The 22,591-nt window shown below is 41.5% G+C and overlaps 1 protein-coding gene across 8 annotated transcripts in view; it reads right to left on the bottom strand.

The window, feature by feature from the left end:
* Positions 1-1,223: 1,223 nt before the first annotated feature.
* Positions 1,224-22,591, bottom strand: part of TP53BP1 (tumor protein p53 binding protein 1) — a 31,658-nt gene continuing 10,290 nt past the window's right edge. For 5 of the 8 annotated variants that reach the window (XM_049813032.1, XM_049813033.1, XM_049813034.1 and 2 more), the window contains 16 exons: positions 16,069-16,188; positions 15,202-15,438; positions 14,608-14,665; positions 13,344-13,436; positions 11,700-12,201; positions 9,727-9,879; positions 8,101-8,393; positions 7,589-7,765; positions 6,951-7,372; positions 6,628-6,819; positions 5,909-6,112; positions 5,124-5,336; positions 4,392-4,486; positions 3,188-3,387; positions 2,187-2,332; positions 1,224-1,564 (listed from right to left, as the gene is read on the bottom strand). In XM_049813032.1, the coding sequence (XP_049668989.1) occupies positions 1,377-1,564; positions 2,187-2,332; positions 3,188-3,387; positions 4,392-4,486; positions 5,124-5,336; positions 5,909-6,112; positions 6,628-6,819; positions 6,951-7,372; positions 7,589-7,765; positions 8,101-8,393; positions 9,727-9,879; positions 11,700-12,201; positions 13,344-13,436; positions 14,608-14,665; positions 15,202-15,438; positions 16,069-16,188 (3,293 nt within the window). In that variant the 3' untranslated portion in view covers positions 1,224-1,376. Of the gene's footprint in view, positions 1,565-2,186; positions 2,333-2,898; positions 3,017-3,187; positions 3,388-4,391; positions 4,487-5,123; positions 5,337-5,908; positions 6,113-6,627; positions 6,820-6,950; positions 7,373-7,588; positions 7,766-8,100; positions 8,394-9,726; positions 9,880-11,699; positions 12,202-13,343; positions 13,437-14,607; positions 14,666-15,201; positions 15,439-16,068; positions 16,189-22,288; positions 22,412-22,591 lie in introns of those variants that run through there. The other 3 variants (XM_049813038.1, XM_049813039.1, XM_049813037.1) reach the window with 3 other exon arrangements.

The following is a 22,591-nucleotide window of genomic DNA, read 5'->3' as shown; positions in this document are numbered from 1 at the left end:
AAAGCGATTAGAGTGGCACAGCATCCTATTTCAATGAAGAGCAGTATCTGGCAGAACTTCGTGCATGTTACTAAGATTTCCTAGCATTGCTGTAACAAACAGACTATCTTGCCATAAGTCCATTTGGATGAGCAGCAGCAGCAGGTCTGTCACTGGGGTATAGTACCAGGTTTTGAAATTTGAACACAAAGGCTGCCAGGAAGTCAGCCTTCCCATGAGAGGGTTGGTATTTTCACAGTATCCAAAGCTGCAGATCTCATGAAGCAGAGTGGGGAAGGAATCTCTGCTTGCTCAGAAAGACACACAACAGACAGCAACTGTAAGGCCTAGCATCTTCAATGCACTATAGCTGTTTGTGGTAGGACTGTGCCTGATGCAAAGTTTAAAACCATGTGATCATGAAAAAAAAGCTAGAAAACTGCAAGAAAGGGTGTCAGAGTTTGGATGTGGGATTTATAAACCAGCACAGTCAGAAGGTGACTGAGCTAGGAAACAATAGAAGAAAAAATATACATCAAGAAAGACTTACACTTTTGAAGCAGGGGAGTAAAGACTGTGTACAAGGCTGGAGGGAGGCCTGGGTATACCTCTAGCCTATAGCATTGTTGGAGTGATGAGCTGTCAAACTCAGCTGTTGCCTTTTATGCCAGTTGACTGCTAAGTTAAAGTGCCTAGTTGTGAATGCAGCAGCTCAGAAGCAGATATTTACCCCATTAATATTTAAACAAAAATACACAGCATTTATGTATTCTTTGTACCTCAGTCTCCCACTAGCTGAGTTGTCCTAGGTCCCTGTGTCTATATCTTGACTTTAGGTAGTCTGCACTAGGGAATACCCATAGTCAGAAAAGGAAAAAAAAGAGGGGTAGCCAAAGCAAAAATGGCACTCTGTCCTCAAAATTCTTACCAGTTGCTTCAGCAACATCTTGATGAAATTAATGGAAAAGAGCAATAGCAAGCTGGAGGAGTACACAACATGCTATTCTAACAAAAAGAAGTGCTGAACTTGGTCATAGGGTATTCACTTCTGTAAAATATAGGCTGCTAGGTGAGAACACCCCTTTCCCTTCTTTTATAATTGTCTTTGTATTGAGGCCAGTTTTTACTGAAACTAGAATATTAGTGCTATTCAGCTCAGAGAAATGTAAGCATTTCTCTTCTTTCTGCCCTCCTCTGGAGGCACGGCCCTGGAATAAGTTTAGATAAATGACAGTCCCAACAGCTACCACAAGAGATTGAACATTTATTTCATCATAAAAGTCCAGCGGATAAAACTATATACAGTAATTCATGCACACTGTCCAATTACACAAACATTTAAAACCTGATTAAAACACAGTCTGCACAACAGTGGGACAGCAGGGCAAAGTTTTAGTTTAGTGGGGGACATAGTCGTGTTTATATTTTGGATGCTTGCTGTAGCCTACTCTCTCCCCAGCAATAAGGCTCTGGATCACCCACTCTTGTGAGACAACAGGCAGCCGTAAAGCTTCTGCACACTTCAAGACACCAGCTGGGCAGGAAAAATCAGTCACCACCACATCATAAACACCCAAAGCAATATCTGCACAGGAGGAAAGACAGGCATCTATCAGGTGAAAAGAAGAAAACAGACCTCTGCAGCAGCAGATCAGTGTGTTTCACCACTACAAATCTCTCTTCCATGTCCTCTCATTCCTAGCCAGTGAATTCTCTTTGTAAAAAGTTAAGACATGCTCTACAGCAACACTGCACCTTGCAAGTACAAGATTCCCTCTAGTCCAGATAGAAATTAACAGAAAACCAGTAGCCAATGTTACAGGCAGGACTAGATAACCATAAGCCCTGACCTCAGGCTGCAAGAATGAGGGCCTACATCCCATATGGTGAGGGAGAGACAGCTGAGTTCAGAAGAACAAGGAAGCACAATTTTAGTGCCCTACAGACAGTCCAGGAGCAACTGTTGCCTATTTCCCCCTTTCAACATAGGCTGGCAGCTGACAGCTTGTGTCCCAAATTGCTGCAGCATCTCCTCTGGAAGGTAGGTCTTCTAGATTACATTCAAGCAGAGAGCTAGTGTCTGCATTTTCCCTTCCTTTATGCTTATAGACAACTTTGTAAACCATCCTAAGTGGTTTTAAGTCATACTAGAGACTACAGTGGCATGGGATCCCCTAATACTAGGCCCAAGAAACACCAAGGAGTACCTTTGTTGTGAGCATTTGAGTAATGCTGTTTAACAGATGCTGCTCCCCCTGTCATGAGGATTTCAGACCACAGATCCAGGAAGTTCTGCTGCTGGTCTGACACCAGGAGAACCTTCAGGTTATGGAATGGGTTTTCTCGTGGGTGCCTGTAGAATAAAAGAGAAATGCAGACTGCTAAGAATATCCAGTAGTCTGGGAATTTGAGGACCATTATCTACTACTTCTAGTCACCTGATTGGCTCCCATATTGGTTCTTTGACTATCCTGCATACAGTGACCTGTTCTCTTACCAACCCTCCTGAAATACTTGGAGCAACTATCTTCTGTTTATAGATAGTAAAAAAGAGCTAGACAACATTGGTGAGGGTTGTGTGCAGCAGCCTAAATCCAAAAAGTTAAGCTAAACTCCTTCTTAACCCTGAACCATCTTTTCTGTGCATATCCAAAATGCCTCTGCTTTGACACAGCTGAACAGGCAGGCAGGCATCAGTCTCCTGCCCAAAGCCCACAGAGATTTACAAACTGCTTTTGTCCACCCCTCACCTTGCTTGAGGAGTCTGACCTGACAATTGTACTCTTAGAACAGACATACTGGATTGGACTCCATAGAAAATGCAGAAGCTGGCTTCAAAACGTACCAAAGGAAAAGGAAACTGCAGTAATATTGCTCTCCTTTATCCATTTCTGAGCAATTGGAGAAGTCAGCCAAGTGTGTGGGAAGCCTTGCCTGAATTCCGTCTTCCTCATGAGGAGACAGACATCTTTCCTACTTCTCAGGAAACTGTCTTTTCTGTATACGGCACCCAAATGTACCTTGGTGTTAGAGGTCACTGTAAATCCAAGGAAAGAGATGGAAGTGCTGTTCCTATATGGAAGGGAAAGCATGGGGAGCAGTACTAGGGACATCTTCAGTACTTGCAACATTCAAGAGCCTCCCAAACATAACAATTCTCTCTAAATCCTTGGTCTGTGGACTCAAATCATAGTTATTTGGCACTTACCATTCTAGCAATTTTTGCTCCTGGAGGCTATAGCCAGCTGGCAAAAGGTAATTCCGGTAATTTTGAAGCTGGTTAGCATGACAGCTATCATGGACCCAGATATGAGACACACAAGGGATCCCTCTGGCAAGGCACAGCAAGTATTTCCGAGTTCGACAATGCTGGTCCGCAATTAAAAGACACTGATATGCTGCATTACACTTCAGGGAAAATAAAAGAACATGTAAACTGGAGACAATGCTTGCAAAAAAAATCCACAGAAGTTATCCTGCTACTAAACACTATAAAGAAGAAAACAATCAAAACCCTGATTTTTACAGCCACATTATGTGAAAGGTGAATTAGATAAACAGATTCTGAAATCAGGAGTACCTATAACAATCACCTGTTCCAAGCCATGCAGTTCACAGGCAAAAACTCTGCCTAGTAGTTTTTCTATCAAAACTATCTCTTCTAGTTCAAAGGAGAAGATTCATCTTTTAGTTTGCAACTCAGTAGGTCACTAGAGAAGACTCTGCAGCCTCAGGCAAGATGCGTCAAGAACAATTTACCCTCTCTATCAAAAATCTAAATATAAAGTAAAAGTGACAGTGAAATTAGTTGTCCAAGTAGATCTAGTAAGTGAAGAGCAAAGAGCTCTTGTCTGAGGCACAGACCTGTGGTGAGAACCCATCTGGAGTACTGCATCCACTCCTAGGTTCCACAGTACAACAAAAAAACACAAGACATACTGGAGTAGGCCCAGCCAAGGGCCACTAAGATACCTAGGCATTGGAGCATCTGACATACAAGAGGAAGCTGAGAGAACTGAGCTTGTTTAAGCTCAAGAAGGGAAGGTTTGGGTGGTCTTATCAATGCATATTCATGACTGATAGGAGGGTGTACAAAAGATGGAGCCAGACTCTTCTCGGTGTTATCTACTAAAAGAACAAGAAGCAACAGGTACAAATTGAAATACAGGAAGTTCCATTTAATTTTTTTATTTTTTTTTTTAAATTGGGGGTGGTCAAACATGGGATCAAGCTGCCCAGAGAAGTTGTGGAGCTTCCATCCTGGAGGATACTCAAAACCCAACTGGATAAGGACCTAAGCGATCTGCTCTACCTGATCCTGCTTTCAGCAGGGGGATTGGACAATGAGTTACAGAAATTCCTCCCAACGTCAACTATTCTGTGACTATTGTTCTAGATTAGTGAGCCCTTACCTGGGTTTCATTGAAGTCTTCCAGAATATAGCCAGCTCCTGCTCGCAGCTGCTGTGCTATGAAATTTTTGTCATATGGAGTAATCTCTAAAAATTCTACAGCAGAAACAGAAAGTTCAGTTTTTGGCTATAATCTATCTGCTTATGTCTGTACACTCCTCAGTCTAGAGAGCCCTCATCCATTCCAGTAAGGGACCCCAGCCTTTCTCCCAAGAATCTCTAGAGAAAACCCTTGGAAGAGTCAAAAAACCCAAACAAAAAAAAAAAAAAAAAAAAAAAAAACAGAAAACCCCCCCCCCCAAAACAAACCCCAAAACAGCAGCAGAAAGGGAAGCACAGCACTGGCCAAACTAGCCAAGTGAGCGCCTTGTCACCTTTTTTCATGCTGCAGTTCATTGCATGAAACATGACCATACCAAAGGCAAATTAAGTCTTATGTTTTCCAGCACTATCTCAAAACCTTCCTTCTCGTATTATACTATTCTGAGACTGCTGATCTCACCAATTTCACTTTAACTTGCTGAACAGCCCTATGATCATCACTGATGTTTGCCACATTTCAGGCTGTAAATTCTCTAAAACAAAGACTGAGTCTTAGGTCCTTTCTGCAAAGGATTAAAGAGCAAAAGGGTAAAACAAGCACTCACACAAATGCCTGATCAGACAGCATCCAGTGTTTTTCCTAAAGCCACAGCATTCCACCTGGAAATGCAATAGGTAAGATTTGCCTCACCTTCTTCCTCCTCACTACTCCCTGTGGGACCATCTGATGGCTTCTGGTGATTGACCAATTTGTCACTGGGTGTTGCCATGGTGAGGAGAAAGGCATAGCCCAAAAAGAGGGTCTTATTGTGAGGCAAGGGTCCATGATGATCCTCCAGTACTGGGGGGTCTACAGCATCTACACCTGCACAGGTGCTTACAAACTCTCCAGCTCTCACAGCCCCTGCAGAGAGACAGAAGCACCATGAGTCTCAAAAGTCAGGTTCAGCACAAAGACCCTGGGATATGTTCAGCTTAAGTTATTTTACTGGAGGAGACAGAGGGAGGCAGGACTGATTGGGTTAGGATTACACTAGGATAGGTAGGGATCTTTCACTTTTCTGGTTGTAGAGTCTTCAAATCAAAACCTTAATGACTAATGGGACAATGTTCACCAGTCTATCAACATCCTGAAACAACACTTACTGCTGTGAAGGGTCCCTTTAACAGCTAGGCCTTTCAGAACTGACTAAACAGATAAGAAAAGAGAAAAGAAAGGAGAGAGGCAAATCACAACATTAAGGTCACAACATTTCTAAAAGGCAGAACTGAAAAGATGGTAGGTAAGTACTCAGACTATGCTAAAAATATCTGGCTGCTGAATGCATCCAGGGCAGGGAGAATCAGTCTCGAATCCTGCAGGGCAAACAAGCAAACCTCATCTACTTTTTGCTTATGGCAAGTGGAAAGATCAATTACAGAAATACCAGGGAGATAAAGAAATAGCTGAATGTAAGTTTAAGAGCAGGTTCTCACCAGGCTTTATTATTGCTGACTTGCGGCCACGTTTAGCTGGGGATCTCTCATCTTCAGAAGCAACAAGTTTCCTTTTCCCAGAAAATGTGCCTGGTGGGATGCGTGGACTCTCCTGCCCTTTACGAGTGGGAGTTGTGCTGCTGCTGGAAGTGCTGGGAGAACCAAGGTTACTACGTCGCTTCCGCTTCCCCTCCACAAGATTATCTGTAATATAGTATGCAGAGACTAGTCACTGGCTGTCACCTAACTCCGTAAGTTTTCACTATACCTAGGTGCACAGAGGTGGCTAAATTCAATAGTACCTAGAAGGTACACACTACCACCCTCTGACAGAGAAGAGCAAGGAAAAAAAAAAAGGGGGAAAAAAAAATCTCGCTTGTGTATCTTTCTTCTCAAGCCCTGTACCCTGCCTGTCTCTTCCCCTCCTACTATGGCTGAAGAGTTTGTATCATAGCAGCCATCCACCAAGTGTAAATGAGTACAGCAAGCATCACTGTCCTAGAAGCAGACCACTCTCCACAAGCCAGTCAACACCACTAAGCCTCTGAGCAAGACAGAAGAATAAAAGGATCTCAAAGATCCCATTATGAAGTACCAAAAGTATTGCTGAATACCCAGAAAGATGTAAACATTAGTAATTCAGATCAGGAACTAGAATCATCATAAAGGCACAAGATGCAGAACAGTGTAGCCAGCAGCTCAACAGCACCTCCCCTTACCGAGACTGATGTCAGCTGCTTTGGTCAAGGGGGTGACAGGTTCATAAGGACCTAGCCCAAACTGCTCCCGGAGCTTATTTCCTTGTTCCAGAGACAGGATAACAGCCATTCGTTTGTACCACTTCCTCTGGCCTTCCTTTTCAATGCAGTAATATAGCTCTCCAGACTCCTTCCGGTGTCCCTTCACCACACCTGACAAGACAGAAAATAACACCCGTTAACCAACTATACCCAGGCTTCTTATCCTCCTGGACAAGCACCCATCTCCCATTTCATTCAGCAACTCAGAAAACCCAAGGATAGAGCTCAAGCACTACTCTTACCTGCACTAAAGTACTCATCCTCTGAGAGTGCAGTCACCTCAGTCTCCAGCGGGATAGGATCACAGAGTAAAATATCTTTTCCTAGCACATCACATTCATATCCATCATCAAAGAGCAGCTTGTACTTTCCTGCCCCAACATCTTGGGTAATCATCCCGGAATAGAAGTACCCATTTGAGGACCACTTTGCTACAACCCTGAGGCCCACAAAGCTGCTCCCAGAGGATGAGTCTGCACAGTCCGAAGGACCAGTCACCATTTGTAATGGGATTTCTGGAGAGTCACTTCGACGTAAGGCACAGAAGCCAGAAGCGTCAGATTTCTCCCCTCCATCTGGCAGGCGAACAGGACGAGTAAATGATTTCTCCTCAGGTGATGCTGTAGTTGAGAGATCTTCCACACCTGGCAGTCCAGCTAAATCTCTGTAGAAAGAAGAAAAACAGTCCCAGAAGGATCAAGAAAAAAAGTTACTAAACAAAGAATAGTTGGGCGAAATGCTTGCAGCTGCTACATGCTATCACCAAAAAATAGCTCCTGAAACATTCAGTACTCCTTTTCCTCTGTCACATTAAGACAGCAGCTCCCCATTCTCTTACTCCGCCACAAATTAAAGTTACAGTCTCCTTTTTCCAGGGTACCTTGTTCCTGTTGTTCGAGATGGCGGGCGGCCTCTTCTTCCTCGCCCACGAGGTGTCACAGGTACTCTGCCACCCTGACGAGTGCCAGGCATAGAGTCCTCCTCTTCCTCACAAGGCAGTGCTCCTGCCTGGCTAACTCTGAGCGGAGATGCTGGCTGACCAGCTCCTTTCCTAGGGCTAGAGAATTTATGAGTTAACTGTTCTGAAAAGAGAAGCCAGCTCATTTGGATCCCCCCCATTCTCTCTGTGATCTCACAACTGGTCAAGAAATTTGCCTCATTGCTGCTAAACTGAAATGAGCTTAGGCAAAGCAGTGCGTCACAAGGAAACAAACTACTCTTTTAAGAAGAACAGTGGTAAAAGCAAAGACTATCTCCTTATTTCTGTTCATCAAGCCAGACCCTTCCCAGAAAACTCTTGGTTTAGGGTCTACCCTGCTTCACACGCCACCCAAGCCATCTGTTCACTTCTGTAAAGTATCTATTCTTCCTTTCCCAAGGCTCTGCACGTACCTTAATTTTCCTAAGGTGCCTCTGCCAATGGGTAAAGCAAACTCTCCAGTTTCTGTCCCACACACTTTCCCTTTGACAGCTCCAGTTCCTCGCCCTGAGCTGCTGCTGCCGCTGTGTGTGACAGAGTGACCACTGCTTGCTCCGCTGGATGTACGGTGGAGGCTTGAGGCCTTAGATGAGAAGGAGCTGACATCACCAAGGTCCCCCGAGGTCATTGACGAGCCCACTGCAGTTCTAGAGGAGGATGTGTCAGTCTCACACTCCTGGCACTCCACTACAGGCTCCTCAGTTTCCTTAAGAGGGGGGGGGGGGGGGGGGGGGGGGGGGAAAAAAAAAAAAAAAAAAAAAAAGAGGTTCACCAAAGGTGATGCACCTGCTAGATGGAAGCTCTACAATCACCAGAAAAAAGCACAGACAAGTTGAGACCACATTCATGAAACTGAAGACAGGCATGCAAATTTGAGTCTGGACCGATCAATGGTAGACAGTGTGTCTCTCACTATAGGCCTGTAGCTGCTCTATATAAAGAGGTCACATTAAGAAATCAGTCAACAGGACAGAGCTTGGTTGGTATCAAATTAGTCTGGCTTTGAGTAATTCCCAGCCTTTAAGAGTGTGACAGCACAACAAATACATGAGACATTAGCAGCCTTTGGTTACTAATAATCCAAGATCAGTTTCAGACAGCTGGTCATTTGGAGCCATTAAAGTTTTATGGATATAAGAATATGTATCTACAAAATAGTGATATCAAATATGGATAGATAAATTGGAAATAGTTATATGATTGTGATTACACAACCTATATAAGCACGTTTCAGGAAACTTAATTCTCTGTTTTATTGTTACAATAAGCAACTTCATGTGTAGTATCAGGTGTGAAAGAATAAGCTTTGCACTGAACTGATTTATCCTTTTGTGTCATTACTCATTGTAACAACACAGCACAAGACTTACATTATTTACTTTTATAGCAGAACAGCAGTAAAATTTTATTGCTAGCAGGCCAATATGATTACTCTGCACGCCAAATCAGCATTTGTCAGCTACCTTTTGAGATTCCCTAAAGATTTTCCAGTTAATGAAGGGATATACACCAACACAAGTGTACTAACAATAGGCTTGCTATTTTTTTGTTTTTAAGTTGCTTCTTGTAGACCTCTTATAGAACCTGGTCCACAGGACTCAAAAGTATGGTTAAAAATGATGCTGAGATGCAAACAGGCTAAACTACCTTTCATAGTTCAATTTTACAGGCAGAAGTGATTTTTGCTTACTAATAGAATTTCTGCCTATTCTGAAATCTCTATATTCTGACAAAACCCCAAGAATTTTAAAACAGTTGGATGCACATAGTGAAGTCTTTTGTCCAGTTCTTTGGGTAGAAAAAAAGTCAGTGTGTCTTCAGAATACAGTAACGGGCACAAAATACACCAGCAACAAATACACAGCTTTTGCCATGCACTAAATGGTCTACTTGTGTGCTCACGAAGAAAAGTTTGTCATCACAGCATGCCAACTTGTTCACTCAACTCATTTTCTGCAGCCACAACACATTCCCATTTTAATTAATTTTACTTTTCAGCCAACATATAATTACATGTAGCCCTGAAAACAGGAACTTACCTCAACTACCTTTCGTTCCACTTCTGCACCATTTATGTAGTAAACATCTGTTATCACACGTGTAACAACAGTGCGCACTTCTCGAATAGTTCGCATGTGGCGTTGCTGAACTCGGCCTTTGGGTGGGTGAAGAAGGTTAAACTCCTCCTCTCCCTGTAATAAACAGGACAAATTAAAAACAAAACAGACCACAATGAAAAGCAAATAATTTCTGGGTACAGCTTTCTCTGCAGTATGGTTTCTTCATACCACGTTCAAGTACTGGGTTAGGGAACTGTGAGAGACTGAAGGAGTTACGTCTCAAACATTGTGGTGGGGCAAGTTCTGCTTAAAGACAAATGCTGCACAGCAAGGAACCAAGGTGAAAAGCCCATCAGCTCAGACATCAGCAACAGGAGGGGGAGGGCATGCTGGAGGGTGCGCAGCTCCCTGCCTGTTCTGATGAGCTGTTCTGATACAAAGATCAAATAATGGCCACGGTCTGCAGGGAAGGAGAAGTTACTCCACAAATGACCCCCAAGCCCAAAGGCTCACAAACTGCTCATTAGCCTCACCAGTTTGGGTGCCCACCCAAAGGAGGGGCAAGGATGATAAAAGGACAAACTGAAGCCCAGGTGCGCAAGCCCACTGGGACCAGACCCCTCGGTTGACTGGACCCAGAACCAGTGAAATCTTTCTTTCTTCCTTTCTCTGTCTTCTTCTCTCTTTCCTTTTCCACAATCCCTACACCTCACCCGTTTCAAGATGTAAACCGTTGACCAAGTCTGAGGCTCTACATAAGAGTAGATCCAGCTGCCCCTAGACCCTTCTCTGAGGAGGAGTCTGGAAAGCAAGGGGGTCTACTCCAAACCTCGTGACTCAACAGGAGGGATCTACTTATTCCCTGAATTGATGTATATGGTTACACAGTTTACAGAAGTAGTCCTATGCCAATTCCTGTTGTGAGAAACCCTGTCACCTACTACCACGCCTCCCCAGTTCAGTTTGCTTCTGTCAGGAATAAAATCTTTAACTGATCATTGGGTGTCATTTCACCTTAATTTAGCCTGAGGGAATTTTGAATTAAACACAACTCCCTGGTCTGTCCAGTCTGGGTCATGACAGGAACCTTTCAGCATCTTGTTACAAGTTTGATGCAACAATACAAGAGACCCGAAACAAGGGAGAACTGAACACATTTTTTTGACAGGTAGAGGAAGGGAAATCATAGCAGTTCAAGAAGGAAACAGCAAACTTGCTTAGCATGGCTTCTGATACTCTTTCACTCAGTGGAATCTCAGGCATATCACATTATTGTTGCACTGCATATATATTAATGGCCCTGTTAAACTCCTGTTTCCCAGGGGACACACTATTCTTAACTCAAGTTTAGAAAAAATCATTTTTCTAGTGTTTTGTGTTCACAAGAAAATATACAAAATGTAACTGCAAAGCAGTGATTTTTCTTGAGTCTGCAATACTTTCTGAAATACTAATTCAAAGTTACTTATCTTGTTAGAACGTTTCTCTGGAGGAGCTCTCCCCTCATGTTTATCCATTGACATTGGATGGAGTGGCAGAACAAGCTGTCAGAAGTTGGTTGGTGCAAAACAGAAGGCATCAAACCCTTCATTCAAAGTTTCATGCAACTCCCATCTCCATCCAACAAAAAGCAAAAAAAAATTTTTTTTTTTTACAGTAACTATATCTGGATGCATAAAAAACCCAAAACAAAACCAACCAACCAAAACTTGTCATTTTTCAAAAAAAATAAATATGGAGACATTTACTTCCCAAATTTATGCTGTCCACTGAGTATTGCTACCTTAGCAGTTGTGTACAGTTGATACAGGAAAGCTTGTGACATTAACACTTTAAAGTGGTCTTTTGGGGTTTTTTTTGACAGAGAACCTACTGTTACTGAATTTACTGGCTGAAGGGATACTTCACTGTTCTAAAGCAGTAAAATTAAATACAGGCAGCCTTCATCCCACCTGACTGTGCAGAGAGTCTGTGTCCTCTCCGGAGGCATTCACAAGCTTTTCCCCACTCTCCTCAGTTTGGACATTCGCATCTTGTCGCCCAGGTCTTTGCCCAGACATACTGGTTCCCACTTCCACCTGCCTACACATTTCTTCTGACGTTTGTGTTGCTGTTGTAACAGTTGTCGGAGTAAAAAGACATTCTGCCATAGTCTGAATCCCTTTATTCTTGGTGTTTGCCCACCTCTCTTGGCTTTCATCAATTTTAACAGCCTTACTTGGTTTCTTCTGCATTCTTCTCCCTTCTTCTGTCTGAGTGCTAGCAATACCAGTCTCCACAGAGTCCCCATCCTCTGCACCAGAAGGTTGTTGATGGCAGTCCTGCTGCATCCTCTGAGAAATTAGGACCTGTCCACCACTGTCATCTGCCTTTTGTTGCTGATACTGCCAACCACTGGGATTTTTCTGTAATTCAGAATCTTCTGGTGGGCCAGGAAAACTGAACAGATTCCCCCTGCAAACCAGTTACATACAGATCAACGTTATTGATTAAAAGAGCAGGACAACCAATATGCTGCCACCCAAGTGAAAGCACTATTGAAAGAAACCCTGGCAGTCATTCAATTGCTTCTTAAGATTGCACAGAACTCCGTGAGTCTCCAATTACAAAATAATCTTTCAACATCTCTCAAGCGATTCGCATGGTAGCAAGAAGAATGGCTGACACCCACAGAGAACTAGGTGCTTTTCCAAACACTAATAAAGCAATCTATACTCCACACATCAGGCACCAACTATGTAACATGCTTCTGGAAGTTATGCCATCTTGAAGTCACTACAGGCTGCTTCAATGCTTCATTGGCTTGAAACTGGTAATTGCACCTAGCGAGAAGAGGCAGGAGCATAAACACAAATGCTGTCTAACGTTTTCATTAGAATTTGTCTGCCCTGTCAAAAGTCTTATCAGGTACTATATGGGACTGTATACTGACCATTACTAAAGTATACATTTGGCTTCCCTCACATACTTGAGGGCTTTGAGGAGTGACTGTCTTCTGTTCTGTCTGTACATTGCCCAGCACTGGAATTCCCTATTCATTACTATCTTTAGTATAACTGTTCAATGCACTTGAAATATAGGTTACTCCTTCTCCATAGACCAAGACCTCAGTGCACCATCAAAAGATAGAATGGAAAACCCTGAAGGAGATTCTACGCCTGGTCCTCCAGCCAGCACCCTTATCACCATAAGATATGCAGCAGTACAGTCCTTTTCAAAGTGACCAGAGACAGCAAAAATTGATGGACTTGGAAAGGAGACAATAGCAGAAACAATAACACACACAATAGGTCAGAAGACCTTGGAACAGAAGGAAAAGGTATTTAAACAGCTGTAAGTATGATCTCATCTCTTTCAAGCCCCGGATTTTACCAAAGTTTATTAGCCAGTTAGAACCACATCACTGCTCAGTCAAAAAGGTAAGTCTGATTACCATGTGAGATACAAACATACAGTACTTATTATACTTACCCCATTGTCCCCAACCTTCTAAGTCACCCCAAGATAATGACTTAGTGCAATTTCTTTGATGTAGAAAGTGCACATGTGCATATAAATCCAACCAGGACTGGCAGGCAAAGACTGTGAGGAGTTACCTAAATGGAGAAGTGGAAAGACCATGACCTCTGGCCTCATCCTCTCGACGAACTTCACAGACACGACTAAACACAGATGATGCTTTCTGGGAGCTAGCAGTGCAGATTTAAAACAAACAAACAAACAAAAAAGCATCAGGGAGTGAGAAAATCCCTTATACAGCAAAACAAGAGTTTTCTAACCCCTTGGGAAAGCAACAACTGGTATTGAGCTTGTTGACCTACACAGCCACAGAATGAGCGAGATAGTCTCAGAGGTGAAGAAACAAGCTGCAATTGCATAAGCATTTCTGTCATTTCTGCAGACACCCTAATAGCCAAGAGCAATGTAACAATTCCAGAAAACGTAGTGTGGAAAACTGCAGTGCCATCAGGAGTTTCACCATCTACTACCTCTGGTACCCACCAGGGGACACAGTTAGACCATTTATGACTTACTTCTCAGGATTTTCATGACAGTCAAAGCACATCCTGAGAGATCAAGTTTAACCTATGGCTACAAAGGTAACCCATCCTCAACCAGTGAGGAACAACTGCCACTCATCCTCAGCACTAAGGCATGATTACCATCCAGCATGCAATCCTGTGACAAGAGATACTGAGTTTATTTCAAAGTTTTCTCACTATTTCAAACCATTATACTTCACTCAGATGACCACACATCACCATCTTCTGACTCCGATTCTTATTAGTGCTTACAAATCATACTCACCAAAAGCTAAAATCAAGCAATGCTAGGCATTAAATGTGAGATAAGATAGATACATACAAATCAAAAGACCAAGGGAGTAACTTCTGTTTTGGTCAAGATGTTAAACTGATTTCAGTGTATTGGTGACCTGGTTATGTTTCTATCAGCTTCCTATCAAAAAGAGAATTCTCTTTCAGCACTCCTCAGAGATTCTTTGCAGAAAAATGCACAGTAAGGAAAGCAGAAAACCATGTATTTAAGAGGTAGATAGGGCAGACTTCCATTCTGGACTGCACAAGATGTGAATTTCTGCTTTGACTACAGTCAGAAGGGGGCAAAATGCTGACATTAGTAGGAAGCACAAATCCTGTAGGGAAAGAGCAGGTGGGGCACCCACCTTGCCTATGTACTTAAAACCTGCTGCAAGAGCTAACATCACAGCTACTGCTGAAAGTGTCCCCTGCTTCTGTGTCTCATTTTACTTTTTTTTTTCCCCCCTGCTGCTGGTAACCAGTGGAAAAAGGATCTACCCGGACCTTTGTATTAACTCTACACACCAACAAATCCAGTTACCTGGCAGCAGCCCCAGCAGCAGCAGAGGATCCATCTTTCCTGTCACTGGCTGTAGGCTCTAAAACAAGAAGGAAGGGAAGGATGATTTTAGTGTCACCTGAACAGACTCTCCTGCCCATTCCCAGCCCCCCAGGCTCAGCAAAGAGAGAGGTTGAGTGGTGCTGGACAAAGGGTGCCCAGGCCTCCCTGCCCAACGTCTCATCACAGACCTGAATTTCTACAAGTTTTAGACTGTTAGACTGAATATCCCTGTTCTGATTAAAATGCTGTCAAATGTTTTTTCCAGATGATACTTTTTAAAATCTTTTCCCTCCCAATATAATCAAACTCCAGTTCCTGTCCTGTGACGTCACTATACATCACAATTTTTAGTCTGCTGGAAATACCTTTCCTCACAAGAGACCTCTCCTCTCACTCCATCCCTGCTTAGAGCATTGCAGAAACAGAGAAACAAATTTAAGTGACGCTACCCAAAAAATAAAATGAGAAAAACTACAGAGACTCAGAGACTGTCTCGGAAAATGCCACAAAGAGGTTTTGAGTTAGGGCTAAGATCTAGCAGGACCTGTGTGTTTCAAGGTTTCACCCTCTTACTTTCCAAGCTGAACGGCATGGAATCCTCACTCCCATCATTCTCAGGGGTAACGAGGTTCATTCGCAGAGAGAGTTTTGCATCAGCCTCAGGAACCACAGGAGAATCTCCTTTCTCGCACACTTCTGACACATCTGCTGATGCCATTGCACTTTCCACAGTGACATTGTTGGTCCCCATTGTGCCCTCTGCTGTAACATCACTAGTTGCTATAGTGCTGTCTGGGCAACTATCATCCACTGAAAAATAGGAAAACAAAAAAAAAAGTAAACCAAAAAGTAGCTACTGTTATTCACACTGTTGGGGTTCAGGTCCCAGTTCTATTTTGAAGATGCTTCACTGCATGCATTATTAGCAATAGTGCAGCAGTAGAAATTCCTATATAGAGTTCTGAAGCATGAAAGTTCTGTAGCACAGGTATCATCCTTAGCTTTTGACAGAATACTTTACCACTACCCAAGCAGAAATACACACTTTCATCCAGCAAATGCAGGGTGTTGTTTTGTGAACCTAGCAGAGAAAGTCCTGCTAAAAGATGATGAACACTGGGAACAATCTTCTTTTAGTCTAAGCTCTTTTACTACTGAGAGGGGTCTTTTGCATTCTTTAATGGAGTTGTATGCAGGAACGCCATTAGTGCACGGTAGGTATGTTCCATATCACCCCATACTCAGGGAGCAAACACCTTCACTAGAGACTGAGGAAAGAACACACCAAGGAAAGTGTGGAAAAGGGATGAGCCCTCCCCATAGAGCAGCAATGTTTTCTGCCAAGCTAAGTTTGAGTTATCCCATCAGATTCTACATCAAGAATCAAAAGCTTCCAAATAGGCTTTCACTGCAGAACAGAGCCATTCAGGACAAACTCACCAATTGGCGTGCTATGTCTTCTGGGTCCCATTTTAAGTTGGCCAATGAGAGGTGGCGTTATGCTGGTCAAGGGCTGAATGACATCACCCTCCTTCGGCAAAGTAAAATGAAACGGGGTTCCTAAAAGACAGAGAGTGACAGGATTAGTCATTTCAGGGGGTTACTTTGGTTCAAATACCAAAAGCACAGGTTCACTGTGCTGTGGAAATGGGGAAAAGTGTAACCCTGGTGCTCTCCTGTACAAAACACCCCACTGAACAGTTATAGGTTTCAGGACAGCTGCTCTAACTGATCTTCCTCACCTTTTGTGTGGAAAATCTTGGTGAAAATCTGGGCTGTGATGAACTTGATGCAGCTGTCCCCAGGTGCTAGATAAAAGTGGCATGAATAGGACTTTCACAGAATGCAGCTTTGCTTCAAAAATGCTCAGGATTTTCCACAGAAAAGGGAGATGAGGCCAGAAACAGAAATGAAGATTAGGATAGAAATGAATTGGCAGAGCTATGTGTTGCCTGAATTAATAACCTGAAACTTACACAGAATGATGTTTTATCATCAAACTTCCTTGGATAAGAGGTCAGCAGATACACTTCAGATAGCCGCCTATGAGCTCAAACAATCAGCAGCAGTCAATTAAGGGCTAGAAGATGACAGCAGAAACTTGCCTGGCAAGTAAGCTTTGAGAAGTAACAGATACCGCACTTTAATAACCAGCTGCAGGCTGCCACCAGAAGGGCTGGCCCCATCCTCCTGTCCTCTCCAATACTTCTGCCCCTTCTTGTGCAGTCTCCAGCATAAAGGCTCTGCAGGGTCTATTGGCTGAGGTAGCCTGTCCCATAAGGGAAACCATACCTTGGTGGATATACCATGTGTGGATCTTGCAGGATTTAACAGATAAAATAAATTTGAAACCTAGTAAAATGCTCCTTCCTTTTGCCTCACCCATGCCATTTATTTCCAAACCTTCAACAACACATATCAGTAATTTGCAGGCTGCATTCTTTCCAAATTGCATAGAAGTGTTTAACAAAACTAACAGAGTAACCATTTCCTGTCCACACTGAAGTCAAAATAGGTTTTCATCATCTTTGTCACTATCCTTCCTTTTCCCTAAAACTGTATTTGTTCTTTGGATTTCATTCGAGATACTACTCAAATAATGCAAGTCACAATTTATGTAACTCCTGAATTTTAAGAAGCATGTATTAAAAAAACAAACAAACAAAAAACAAAACAAAAAACATCCAAAAAAACAGAGCCAAAACTAAACAGTATTAGAAAACTGTTAGTTAAGATAAGAACACAAATACAAGTTACTTAAATTCAAGAGCTAGCACTAGATACACAGATACAACTTTTCATTATAGCCAGCAGCAGTGCATCATTCTTCAGTTACACAAGATGCTGACATATGATTTACAGACTTACCTTGTGGCAAATGAAGCCATAAATACATGACAAAGACATAATCCCCTCACAGAAAAAAAATTGACCAGTGAAAACCTATCTATTGTCAATTTGAAAACTTTGAAAACCACCACCTGCCCTGCTGTCACAAGCTTTAAACACATGGTTCAGCAATTGCAACATCCTTGAGATGAATCTAAGGACTTCAGTGTATTTTTGCAGCAGGTAGGTTATTTCAGAGTGCAATGGTACTCACTCTTCATGAGTACACCACATATCTCAAGGACAACCATTCCTCACAAACAACTTAGGAATGCCTGTCATATCATCACCTATAGCAGATTTCTGTCTAAACAGTGTTTTAATTTAAGAACTTAAGTCTTTAAAAACTCAAAGTGAATTTTGATCCGATTTAGCTACCACAATCCCTTCTAGCCTACAAATCCACAGTTGGCAGGCTAATAACAAATGATTAAAACAATTTATGAAGAAATGATCAGCCTGCATTTTAATAAGAGATAATCTAGTTATTAAACCAGCAGATATCATTAAAGAAAACAAACAAGCTTTCACACTCACAAGACCTGAAAAAAATGTGTATGCCTGAAAGCTTAATTGCTTTCACATAACTGCATCAACTGTTGTAACAATGAAAAAAGGTTAATTCTCTCCACAAACTTTTCTTATGTTCTTAAGACCATCATCCTATAACATTTCATTTTACCTATCAGCATCAAAAGATTGGGTCTTACTTTTGCCCGCTTTGTCTCTCTCATTTTGCTAATGCTAAGCTATAAAAAATTTCATTTGCTTGGGTAATGCTTTCACAGGGAGAGTCAGATGTTTCTAGCACAGTGCAGATGGCAAGCAACTACCAGAATAGCACAAAACTGCACCCTCATAATAGAAGGGGACAAAGAAATCTCCCAACTCTGCATCAAACTAAGTGAAGCAGAGCTATCATCCTCTTCTCTTCCAGATGAAAAGGTAAGTCCCACCGCCTTTTCTGCATACTGTGACGGTTCTTGCACACCACTACTACATGGACAGCCAGCCTGCAGCTCTCAAGCAGTGCAAGCACAGCTCCCTCTGCTCTAGTTCTTCTCTCCTACCCATTACCTCTACACAGGATGTGGCACCTCTGCTGTGGCATCATAACATCTACAGAGATCTACAGAGAAGGCTAGTAATAGTGGATGGCCACTCTATTTTCTGTACATACAGAAGTGAGGGGAAAAAAACCAACAAAAACAAACAAACAAAAAAACCACCACCACCCCAAAGAACACCATGCCTTCTATTTAAGAACTTGTTCTTTATCTTTCAAAAAGCTCTTTCTTAGCTCTGTTCTTAACTCACTAGCACAACTATTTAATAGACAGGACAAAAACTTCATTACATACATTTTTCTCTGGTAATTCATATCTAGATGTCACATGTCAAAAGGACCCCATTAGAAAGTAAGAAACAACTTTACTTCCAGAAGTCTTCCAGACTAAGAATCACGACTCTAGCCAGGCCTGAGGCAATGTTAAAAAGATTTAAGACCTTGACAACACAACTTTTCATTATTTTAATAAAAATATTAACTTTTTATTTAACCTGGTAGGCTTAAACTTTATCGTAACTATGTTAACTTCACTGCTTATCTGTTTCTTCTTTATTTTATACTACTAGTAAAAAGAGAACTTTCTGAATAAGGTTTTGTATGTACAAAATTCTACAATCTACAAAAAAGACTTCACGGGCAGCCACAACTTCCATAAATTCCATAGAGTCCTAGAAACAGACTTCAGTGAGTAAGATTCTTTTCCATATCCCTATATGGTATTATGTTCTAGCCTTTGAGCATTTTTTAGTAGAGTAACTAAACAGTTACTACCTTATTCAAGGAAACTTCAAAAACAAAGACACCCCTGAAACCTCACCATCCAGTTTCTACTCCTGCTTCTTGGACTCTTCTCCAAGGTCCTTCGAATCCTCACCCAAAGCTTGTGCTTACTGATGTATGCTTCATAATCTGTTGGTAAGGGATTAGACTCCTGTTGGAAATAACTATTATAAAAACAAAGCTGCTTTAAGAGAAGAGGGATGCTCTAAAGTTCTTCACACCTTAAGGACTGAGCAATGATAAGAGAACAAATATCACTCTACATACTTTTCCACCATGCTTCATGAGTCTGAAAACAGCAGGCAGAACATCTGAAAAGCCCGAAATCTCTAACACTGATCAGCCCTTTAATGCAATACAAATGCACAAAGCATAACCACCAGCATTAATTTCTGAGTTCGCTTTCTCCAAACAGTAGCTTATTTCTCTCTTTCAAAAGTAAATCCAGCCAAGTGTGATGTGTTTAAGTTGCATTCAGATTTATCTAAGAAAAAAAAACATTTCAAGTACAACATAGCTAGGGAAATGTTACCTCAAGTTAAATGCAACTTTGTTCACACTCTCTTACAAAGGAAGTTTTGGATTGTGAACTCTGTGAAAGGCCATACTGAAGTGGAACATAACATTCAACCTTATTATGCAACTACAGCTACTCATCTTTATTTTTCATCATTTCAGCAGTGTACTGCCAAACATATTATTTAATAAAACCTATACCGTTCTTAAATTCAAATATCAGTACTGTTCTCTTGACTATGGCAAATTTTCTTAAGAAACATGCAGTCCCGGCATACCAAGTGCCCTGGACTTGTTCACAGAAAAGTCAATTTGAGATCACAAAATCCAAAGGGATCAGAACACCTTTGAACTTCCTAACCAGTATTTTGACCAGATCTCCTCAAATCATTATTTGCTATATAATAAAGCTTTTTTTCTTCTTTCGGTTAAAGGAAATTAAGAATACAGTATCTAAAACTTCATCATTCAACTTCATGCAAATAATGCTTGAGCTCCTGCAATCTTTGCACTTCCCTAATAGACTTACTAGAAGGTAGATAGATTTTCTGATACTAACCTCATGTTCCTTCATTCTTTCCATATCCAAGTTCCTACATAAAATTTAAGTTTTCAGATTTTAAACTTTTCAGAATTAGGGGGCATCAAATTAAACTAACACCTGATGAAATACAATTGGTTTTTTACCCAGTATGTAATTTAATCTGTCAAACTTCATACTGCAGGAAGCTCTGAAGCCTAAAAGTTTACAGAGGTTCAAAAAAACCACAAACAGAAATTCCATGGAAAGGGAGAAAAACACAACTACCCAAGATATCAAAAAACAAAGACATCACTTCAGACTCAGCATGTTCCTAAACCATACTTTTCTTGATGATTAAAGAGCAACTTCTTCAGAAGTATGTCCCCATTGCATTTTTGCCCTTATATTCACCCGTATGCATCTGCTATTCAATATTGGGGGAACTTGTATACCAAGCTAGACTGATGCAGTATAGCTGTTCTTCTGACTGTTGTAGTACCTCAATTCAGAGACACCATGATTTTCAGTTTTTAGTTCAGAGTTAAAGGCACAATGACCTACTGCAAGCCACCGAACAGGAATGACTAAAAAAACCCACCCCAGCAATGACACCACCACCCCCCCCCACCAAAAAAACCCAACAAAAAAACCCCACATTAAATGGCAACAGAATAACCCAACTCTAACAAAGAGGGTGGTCTTCTTGGTCCACAGAATACCTCAAACCCTGATGATTCAGATTTTGTGTGCAGTCTCCAAAATCTGTTAGACGCTTTTTTATATTCTAATTTGAAAAAATACAGCATGATTCAATTGTAACACTTAAACAATATACAAAGCTTTCCCTAAATATCATTAGGGAGGCAGCCTCCAAACTTTAGATAAGATGTTGCTAAGACACATCTAAATACCAAAAATTAAGAACTTAAATCTGAAATTGATGACACTACTGTCTTGATTGCAGAACAACCCACCGAATTGCCTCCAGCATGTTACTTGCTTCGCAAGCAGTTCCCCAAGCCAACAAAGACTCCACTGTCAGAGAATGCACTAAAAAAAAGTAAAATCCTTGCATTTCTGGCCAGCTGAAATGCTCTACTTTCATGCTCAACAACAAAGCAGTTTGCTGTAACATTCCAAAAGAAAGTCATGGTCACTAGTTATGGGATGTTAAAGAACGCAAAACCAAAAAAGCTCCCTAGCATCTTACTGGTCCTGCCGCATTCAGGAGAACAGGTTCAAAAGTTACATCAATTAAATTGCTACGATAGCTGGTATATTAAGAAGTCCTCAACAATACAGTTTAATTCATATGACTACGTTATTGGGAAAGTGGAGTTTTTAAATCTAAACAAAGAAGATACCAGAACCCCTAAAGCATGGGAATTTTTACATGACTAAACACATACTTAGCTCAAAATAAAGTAACCACTGCAGAAGTTGTTGTCAGATGTCAGTGATGTTAAAAATCTAGGGCCACAAGGATCCATACGCCTTGAAAATAATTTGAGCTTTATTTCATTTTAAAATAGGTCAACCAACACTTATAGCAAAGTCTAGGTTGAAAACTGCTATTATATTTTGCTGGAAGTCCCTCTAAAAACTGATGACCTGCATAAGCATTCATATCTCTTTTCCACACCTCACTGTAATCTAACTTCTACAGGTATCGGTATTTACCCGTCATTCTTATCTTACAACGCAAGATACTACCTTCATCCTATTTTTTAGTTATCTTTAGTTTCTTCTCACCAGCCATTTCCATACTATTCAATGGTTATCTTTCTCAAACTTGTCAGCAAATTTGGTATTAAAAACACGCAAGTATTACACTCAATCCCTTTTCATCCAAGTCTCCATCTAGCACTTCAAAGTCATCTCACCTACTTCTGTTCAGACACAAAGAAGAAAGCTCTTCATCTTGTTCCTTTTTGAAATCTGCCATTTTGACCTTTCCAAACAGGATCACATGTTCCAGAAGTCAGCACGGTTCAAGGTCACAAGAACTGAAGAAAAGGGGAGGGAACCACATAAGAACGAGCTCAGAAGGCTTTCGGGAAGAAACAGCCAAAGCCGCCATAAATGGCAGTAAGGATCAATTTGTAACTGGAAAAATTTACAAGTAGTTCAGAAAACAGTAACAAAAAATACTGGACTCGTGAGACTGACGAGAGAAGTTTTGAAGA

This window comes from Accipiter gentilis, chromosome 10, assembly GCF_929443795.1.
Source record: "Accipiter gentilis chromosome 10, bAccGen1.1, whole genome shotgun sequence".
In the NCBI taxonomy this organism is placed as follows: domain Eukaryota; kingdom Metazoa; phylum Chordata; class Aves; order Accipitriformes; family Accipitridae; genus Astur; species Astur gentilis.
Note: the sequence above shows the minus strand (reverse complement) of the source record. Positions and strands in the feature narration are given on the sequence as shown.